This window comes from Mesitornis unicolor, unplaced genomic scaffold (assembly GCF_000695765.1).
Source record: "Mesitornis unicolor isolate BGI_N332 unplaced genomic scaffold, ASM69576v1 Scaffold52419, whole genome shotgun sequence".
In the NCBI taxonomy this organism is placed as follows: Eukaryota; Metazoa; Chordata; class Aves; order Mesitornithiformes; family Mesitornithidae; genus Mesitornis; species Mesitornis unicolor.
In genome coordinates, this window is record NW_010207635.1 from 3,420 (window position 1) to 12,395 (window position 8,976).

The 8,976-nt window shown below is 43.9% G+C and overlaps 1 protein-coding gene across 1 annotated transcript; it reads right to left on the reverse strand.

Moving 5' to 3' along the window:
• Positions 1-1,153: 1,153 nt before the first annotated feature.
• On the reverse strand, positions 1,154-8,937 carry TMEM154 (transmembrane protein 154; the record flags this gene model as incomplete). The annotated part of the gene is made up of 5 exons (XM_010192167.1): positions 8,814-8,937; positions 5,845-6,156; positions 4,082-4,109; positions 2,753-2,838; positions 1,154-1,214 (listed from the first exon to the last, which is right to left on the reverse strand). Coding segments are annotated over exons 1-5 (611 nt in total), but the record flags the coding sequence as incomplete, so codon positions are not given.
• Between the last annotated feature and the right edge of the window lie 39 nt (positions 8,938-8,976).

An 8,976-nucleotide genomic window follows, 5' to 3' on the forward strand; every position in this document is an offset into this window, starting at 1 on the left:
TGAATTGTTGTAGTTCTGGAAAGGAAACTTAATGCTCAGGGTGTCATTGTGCCTAAAAAACCTTTGATAGTGTGACTAACTTCTGAGGATAGCATATGGCTCAAGCACATTTTGTCCTACAACCCCTACTATGGTCAGGGGTAAGCTCAGCAAAGCTGTTTTTAGAGAACGGTTGTGTGCTTGCTGCTTCTTAGCTTATTTTATGCCTTTAAATTATTATTTAGAGGCTGTAAGGGAAGACTCAGATGGTGAGGGAAGTCAGCATCTTTTCCAGCAGTGCAGGGTAAAATTATTGTGCTTCCTCGCATCTGCAGCCTGGGGTCTAGCTCTTTTTGTTGTGCGTTTCTTTTTGTTTTGGTTGGGTTTTGTTGTTTGGTTTGGGCTTGGATTTTTTTAAAGAAACAAACACAACAAAGGCAATTTCTTTAGCAATAGCCATAAGCAGGAATCTTTTACACACAAACAGTGGAGCTGCCACATCCAGAAGCCATCCTGAAACTGCAGCTTTGGAGCAACGGAGTTGCAAACTCTCCAGCAGAGGTGGTTTAATGTCACCACTGTTTCACTCCTGAGCAAGGAAGCTCAGAAAAGAGGGGGACCAGGGCATTATGACTGTCTACAGTGGGAGGTGCAGCTCCATCTGAGGGGTACATTGAGCTGGGTTATCATCTGATACCCAGGTCCTGAAGACTCAGGTCCACCTCCCACTATCAGAAAATGGGAGTGTGTGAGGGGTTCAGGAGTTCTGACCAAAATCTGGAGGAAAACAGCTAGAAAGTTTGAAGCTTTTGTCAGGATTGCAGTTCTACATCACTCCCAGAGTGTAAAACTCTTGGCCCCACAAGCTAGTGGCAGCTCCAGGGATACACTGCACCAGGGCACTGGGAAAACCCAAGAGAAATTGAGTTTCTCTTGGGTGTAGACAAGCTCCTGCCCAATAGGTCACGGTTCCAGGCAAAACATCTAGCAGTGCTTCTTGGGAACCTACAGACCTCTGGTGGCAGAGGGGAGCTGGGTATCCATGCCAGTGAGGAGCATAAAACTCAAATAGACCAAAGTATCACCCTATTTATAATTACATATTGAAAAAATTAGATTATTTTGGAATGGCATTGACCATATTTTTTCAAATAATACAATGAATTAAAAATACCTTGGGTTGGCAATTGATTCTTTTTCTTCTTCATTTACAGTAGGCAAGCATCCACAGTCAGCTGAAAAAGGTTAAGAAACAAAACTATAGTTACTCTTGGCAGTTCTTCCATTTATTTCAAAATTACATCAACTTCTCTGGTGCAGTCTCTCTAGGATGTAAAACTGCAGATGCTTCTCTGCACTCTTTTATCCGCAAAATCAGCATAATCCACACAGCACAAATGTTACGTGTTTAAAATCCTCCTTTCCTTTGATAGGTGTTGCCATAATCTCTTTACTATATATATATTTTAATTGTTTAAGTACACCTATACAAATGAACTGCTTTTGAGCACTGTTTCAAATAAACTACCACGAGGAGGACTATTTGTTAATCTTCCACTGTTTATAGTTGCACCTATGCTTTATAGTCCAGCTGGGAATTTGGGGCTGGGTTTTAGGGAACAGTAACAAAAACTCCCTTTATATGTAAACTGCTCCCTTTTGTTCATAGAATTTAAAAAGATCTTTTATGGCACTATTTCCCCCTTATTTGTAGTGTACTTAATGCCTCTATTTCACTACTGCTGCTTAGCACATGTTTTCTGCTAGAGCTTACGGACCGCGAAGGTCAAACCCCCATCGTGTGGAGCACTGTGCTAATGCAAAGAAATGCTCCAAAGAGTTTTATGGCCTGAAAAACAAAGCAACCCGAGGAGGTCAAGCAAATGAGCCATTTGGATGTAAGGCAAGGGACCAGGAATGAAAACAATATCAGGGTTTCAGCATTTCCTAGCCAGTGAAAAGCTGTTTGCAATTCAAAATCAGGCCTTGGTTAATTCGTGCCTTACTGAAAACTTGCATTTTTTTTTTTTTAGGAAGGCCTCAAAGGAGCATTCAGGGCCCTTAGAGACTGACTGGGAGGTTTTGGTTGGAAGGAAAATGGGAGGGAAAAAATACAAGATACTTAGAAGAAACTAAGAGGTAGTGGAAGAGGCTGGTGGTAGTTACCATGGGTACCAGTGGCTCCATGGGCTGATAGACTTCCCAGAGAGGATGTAGATGGTGAAAGGTGCTGGAGGCAAAGAGAAGCTTGTGTTTCATGTGGTGGAGATGGTAAGCAAGGGAAAGGACACAGAGGGGAGGGATGTGTTCACAGGATCCTGGCAGTGATTTTAAGTCTAAACTATGAGTAAATGCTTGTTTCTTCTACAATAACACAATGTCGGGCCCAGAACTGTAGAAACTCTGAAGACTGAAAGAACTGGATGCTTCAGAGAAAGTAGTATTTAGCATTAAAAATGTGTGTTTAAAAATATAAATACTGTTCACAGCTATATGTGTGTTTAATAGAAGCGTCTATTGGAAACTCAAAACATTTATGATATTCCATCATATGTTAAAAATAAGCACCCACACAAACTAAAATACTCCTCTGAACAGTTCTACCCCTGACATTTGTGCTGCTATTTTAGTAGCAGAGAGTCAAGAACACAACTAAAAACGTAGTAGGAAAAGCAGTGACACACATACAAAACGCCTTATATTGATTTCCTCCGTGTGGGATCTACGTCAGCTAGAAAGAGAGGGATGATGGAGTAGAGGGGTTACCGTGTACCATTTCTGTTCATGCTGTTCATCCATTTATCAAGCTCTTCCATTTCTATCTCCATAACAGAGGGCGTGTCTTCTTCAAAAATAGGACTTGAGAGGAAGGAGAGGACAAAAAAGGCATTACACAAAATCCTTAAACAACTTACAATGTAGTAATTTTGTATGAGCCTCCCATTAATTCCAGACATGTGTAGAAAATCTGGAAAGCCACATGGATTAGTAGGGGGCAGGTTATGGTTGGACTCAGTGATCTTAAAGGTCTTTTCCAATCAAATGATGCTGTGATTGTACCCTAGCCTGGTCATCTTAGAAGATGCCAGCCCAATGGGTATGAACGAAACGGCTGCAAACAGATGCGAAGGAGTGGCACTGATATGCCAGTCCTGGGCAGAAGCAGGGCTGGTTGGGACATCACGAGCAGAGGGACTCGGATGGTGCAGTCTGGGGTACACCAGAGCACAGGACCACTGCAGCTATTTGAGAAGTGTCTCTGCTGTAAATAGAAAACTAAAAAATAAAACAGGTTGTCTCCGCTGTGCTGGAACATGTGGGACAAGTCCTGTTCCTCCAGGGATAAAAACAGAGGGCCTAAAGTTTCATTCTAGCTGTGACTGACATCAGCAGCGACTTCAAAAGGAAAGGTCATGAGATGAGTAATTCTGCATTTATTTAAATGCCTCTGTTTAACTTCCCTTTGCCAATCACTCCTGGAGTCACACGGTAGAAAAATTATTTTTAGCAAAATCTCCTTTTTTCCTCCTGTGAAGCCCATTTAGGAACTCCCAGCACTGATTAGCAAGATGGAGCTCAATAAAAGGTAACAATAAAAATGATCACTCTGATAAAAGCCATGCAGCTTTTTGCTCATTTTCTGAGCAGCTCAGGCATTGCTTCCCTGGCAGCCAGGAGAGCCTTTCTGCCTCACCTCCGGGTGAGAAGACAAACTCGAAAAACAGGGGAGCAAGATGCAGAGCTTATTCTGAATAGTAAAAGCTTGTGATGAGCCTGGGAACTGATCCCCTTTGCTTGTGGGGCACCTCGTGTGTCTTGGGGGTGCCTAGAGTAGGTGTAGGGGTGGCTGCAGGAGGTGGGTGCCTGTGGGTCAGTGCTTGCCTCAGCCACTGTAACTCCTCTGCCCCTGCTCCAGTCTCACACCTTCAGCTAAAGAGGGAAGTTGCACTTTAGCCACCTCTCGAGGTAGTTAACTGGAATGGTTGATGCAAGAGGTAGCAGTGTTTAGTGCACAGTTAAATTAAAACAGGCAGCAAAGGAGCCAAAAATCAGAATGTCCTGTTAGAGAGTCAAAAAAATAAGTGATATTCATAAACTTTACCTTTTCACATTTTCACTTCCCAGCTCATCTGGAAAAGAAAGAAGTTGGTGTTCATAGTTCTGCTTTTTGGATATACAGGGTCCAGACTGCAAGCAAGCCTTGAATAAGATCATGTAAAACAGGTCGCATTTTCAAAAGGCATCATAGTTAACTTGTAGATGAAAGACAAAACATCTCATCCTGTTTGTAATTTTCAGGGAAACCCATTATTTTCCATCCTGAGCACACCAAAAGCAGCCGTGCTGGGAGGAAACCGGCTGTTAGCGCCGCGGTGGGCAGGACACGGCAGATACACGCTTCCCTGAGCAGAACAGATGCTGTGAGAGAAAGAGTATACTGAAAAGGCACCACTGCTGCAAAAAACAATGTTTACTGGAAGCGCCAGGACATTTTGCTGCAGACTCCATGTAGGCAATTGGTCTCTGCATGGAGACTCCAGGAGCTGCTCATAGAGAGAAGAAGCGGGGGTTGAACTTGCATGGCAGATTAAATCTCAGTTAGGCAAATGAAGCTGAACTTGCCAGATGCCAAAAGGGATCCAAAGCTAGATGTGACCCCAAAACAAAGTAAAGATGGAAAAAAATTAGTGTAACAGCCATTATTCAGATAAATAACATCTCCTCCAGGAATCAAGTGACTGAAAAGCCCTCAAAAAAGAATGAAGAAGTACATATAAGATCCACACTGTGTACTAACTTAAACCAGCTCATTTTTAATTCGATGTTGCCAATAGGTGCTGACACCTCCCACTTGCTCCAGCACTTTCCCTGGCTGCAGAGCCACCCAGAGCTGTGGAGCCATCTGCCCCTGCCTTGAGAATGCCCGAAATCCCAGCTGAAAGCAATTGCCACGGAGCAGGAGACCCCAGGATTGTGCTCCTGCAAGATCCCACATTCCCATCACTCCACATTTCAGGTCATCCAGAAACAGGAGGGGAACCAGAAGCCTGGTTGTGAATTCAGAGTTTGCTAAGAGGGTGACTGGTGGTAAGGCAGGTGCTGCCTAAAAATGCCTTGAAAAATGGACTTTAAATCTATGTTGAATGTATGTCACTGTCTGTGGGCTGAGGAGCTTACAGCTGCACTCCTGTTCTGTGATGACTCCAATAAAACCATTTCAGGACTTCATTTAACAATTGCATGGTTTTCTTACGACACGTCAGTTTGTTTTCTGTTGCTTTATGCTCCAACTTACTGATTTCTTTGTGAACAGATTGAGGTGGCCTCCCAAAGGGTTGCTCTCCCTATCGCAGCACCCAGGCAGTCTGACCACGGGACTCCTCATTTACTGTTGTGTCATTACAGCTGTCACCACACTACAGGATCATTTTAAAGTGGTTTTGCTCACTCTTATTTTATTAAAGCTCTAAGCAGCTTTACCTTACAGGCAGTATAGGCAATGGGAGCATCAAATTCACCTTGCATGAAGTTATTAAGCATAAAGACTGATAAAGTGTTTGCAGTCACATGGTTACATCCTTATGCATTCCCCACACTGCCGGGAGCTGGAGCTTGGTGCCACAGCTTCCGTGGGTGTGCGGTGTGAGCAGGAGATGCCACGAAGCAGAATCAGCTCCTGCCCTTGGAGAGCTGCGTGCCCAGAAGCTGCTGGCTGGGGGTGGACCCTTTCCTATCTGCTAAATGTGCAACTACAACCAGAGAAGCACATTCTAAATGTGGCACCCCAGGCCTCCAAATAACATTGTTTTTAATGCCAAGAGTCTCCTAAAAATATCCTTCTGATGCGCGAGAGGACAAATTTACCTTGCTTAGACTTTTTCCTTTTATGGTGTCTTACGAAAAATACAATCAGCAAAATCAGCAGGACCAGCAGCACAGCGGGGACAACGTATATCAAGACAGATGGTTCTGATGCTTCCAGGCTGTCCTGGTTGTCCACAGGATTCAGTTCAGGACTTGGAGTACTTTGTGCTTCAAAACCGCTTTCGATAGTGCTCACAGTGACAAGTACTGGCTTGTGGTCACCCGCAGTTGAAATATGCGTAGTAGGAGACGGCGTTACTGCAACGGTGGATAATATTGGGGATCCATCTCCTGAACCATAGCTTTCAGTGCCTGCCAAACATATAATGACAACTTAGTATCTTATGGACTTTATTGGTATTATCAGTGAGTCAAAGTGTATTTACTTTTCATTTGATGTCTTAAAAATCATATGATGCCCCATACACACAGATTTGAAGTCTTGGGCATCAGGTGTAAAATTGGCTTGCAAATTCGTGACAAAATCTTACCAGTCTTGACCACATTCTTCAGCTGGCTTTTACTAGGACACGTCAGCCTGCGTGGTCTGTCTGCACGCTGCTGTCTTGCACAAACAGACCTTTTTTCTCTGCAGGTTGGCATCCGGTCTTGCTCTCATGTAAAAGTCTTCTGCTTCTCAGCAAATCACACCACCCTGCTTTGCTTCTCAGCCTTGGTGCATACGGCTACAACCTCTTTTGCCCAAGGATTTAGTGCTCCCTTTGGAGACACCATTATCTGAGGTTCACCAATTCCTCCAGCTCACTTATCTCCCTGTTTCCGAGCCTTTCACAAGTTTGTTACATTTGTTTCACTGTGAAAACCAGAACTGGTGAAAGGAAGTCTGGAGTCCACAGAAGCTGCTGACTTTCACTTCTGCATGGACTTGAGGAGGTAGCAATAACCCAGCAACCTGACTGGATACAAATGCAATTAACTGCTCCTCTCTGATCCTGTGGGCTGGATACTGGAGCCTACGGTAAAGAGCCAGTGCTGGGTATTCTTCACAAATATTAAAGTTGGGGATTTTGAAGCTTGATTTGGGTTCCGGTTTCATTTAGGATATACTTTGCAAAAAAGGTGGCTAAAATTGGCTATATTGGTAATAGTGAAACAAGGGGGGTTCTGAGGCTAATTAAGAGTCTATGTTGATGGTCACAGAGTTTAAAGTTAAACAGAAGTACAGCAAACTCTGAACTGATACTGTGTGCCACACCAGTGCAGAAGATCCTGTGGTAGCCAAAGGTGCAGGAAATCGGTCCCTAAATAAATGACATCAACATGCTTCAGAATACAAAACCTTCAATCATTTTCTTAGCATGAAATTAAATGATGATCTTTTGTGTGTGTTATCTGCCCTTTCAGACACACAGCTGGCACGGTGCAGCTCTCATTTTATGCACTAGAGCAGGATGGGATTTGATCACTTTTGCAATGACATGTTTCTCCCCGCTTTTGTAAAGTGCTGGGCAGCCACAGTTTCCAGGAGAGTTAACAAGAGCTTAAGGTTTCCAGCACCTCAGTGCTGGCATTTCGAATCTCAAAGGACTGGAACCAGAAGTACTTAGCATTTTAAATGCTTTTGTAAACACATTAATCTTCATAATGGCCCTGAGAGATGAGCAGTTATCATCTCCATTTTACAAATGAGAATCGGAAGGACAGGGATGCTGTCCTTCCCAGGGACGCCAAGAGACAGGGGAAAACTGGGATTAGAGCGCTATCTCTTGCTTAATCCACTCTACAGCATCTCCTTTCCTGTCAGAATTGTCTCGAAGAGGAGTAAGGAGGAGAATGTTAATAAATAATACCTAATATTTGAATATAGTATTTAATACTGCAAAGGTCACCAGGCTTTTTCATCACAATATGACAGTGAAAATGTTAGCTTTTCAGCGGCAAAGCATTTCCTATTGATAGTTTCTGTACCCTTCTTCTGTATTTAGTATTTCAGTCAAGATCAAAACAGGATCTCTGCCTCCCTTGCAGGTAATGACCCCTTACGTGTGTGCTCCTCCACCTCTTCCTGTGATCTGCTGGCTGTCCTTAATCCTATTGCAGAGGGTGGAAGGGAGAGCTCCTCTCCTTTATTAGTTTTGGCCACTTGACTTTTCTTTCCTGAGGTAGTTTATGGTCCCTGGTGCCTGCAGGCACTCCATTTCAATTGCCGTGGCCCAGAGCAGCAAGGTATTGACAGAGGTGGCCACACCACAGACCACAGTCTGATGGACCACACTGCTGGTGGAGCCCGTGGACAACCTCGGCCTCACCAAACCACTGTGATGTCCTTGCTTCATTTTCCTCCTCTAGCCATCGCCCTTGAAACCTGACATCTGCCTCACTTGATGCATTGACAAGGATGAGCCCATTGCTTAAAATATTGCAAATGGGAAAGGATGTGGGAAAAATACCTTATTTTTCATTTACTCTTAGAGCTAAAATGGACTTTTCAAATGTCTAAAGGATGGTGTTACTTTAAAGCAACAGCAAACAGAGTCACACCCCATTAACTGCAGGGCTGAACTTTCAGCCGCAGCATACGCTGTGCTTGATTTCCAAGACAGACTTTTCCGGTGTCTCTGCTACTTTTTATTTGCCTGGTTTTGAGCTATGAATCAGATTTCAAACCATTTATCTCTGTGTGAAATAGAATTACCTTTTCTAGTCTCTAGGCAAAGAAAATGGCAAATCACAGCAAGTGACCTTGCTGCCACGTATTTTCGTTCACTTTGCATAATTCCAGGGACAAACCAGCATCTCATCTGTGAACACCATTTCCTCTTACAGAGATCTTTTCTCCAAGTGAATGAAATACATCTTTCAGCAGAAGGGCAGCAAATTGCACAATGTTCTTGCAAAGATATTGCTCTTATTTCCTGTATTTCACCTGCTGCCTCAACACATCTTCCCCCCAGCTCTTGTGCCTGTCACTGTGGAGGACCAGAGCTTGGACCTGAGGGATGCCCTACCTGGGTTGTCACACAGGGGCTGCTCTCTCTTTCGGGCCACCCATGTGTCAGACTTTTTACATGGTGAGAACTTGACAACATCTACGAGCTCCCTCCGAAAGAGAGTCTGATCATGGCATGACATGACATGACATGACACCGTCTCCCACAGCATCCTCCTGGA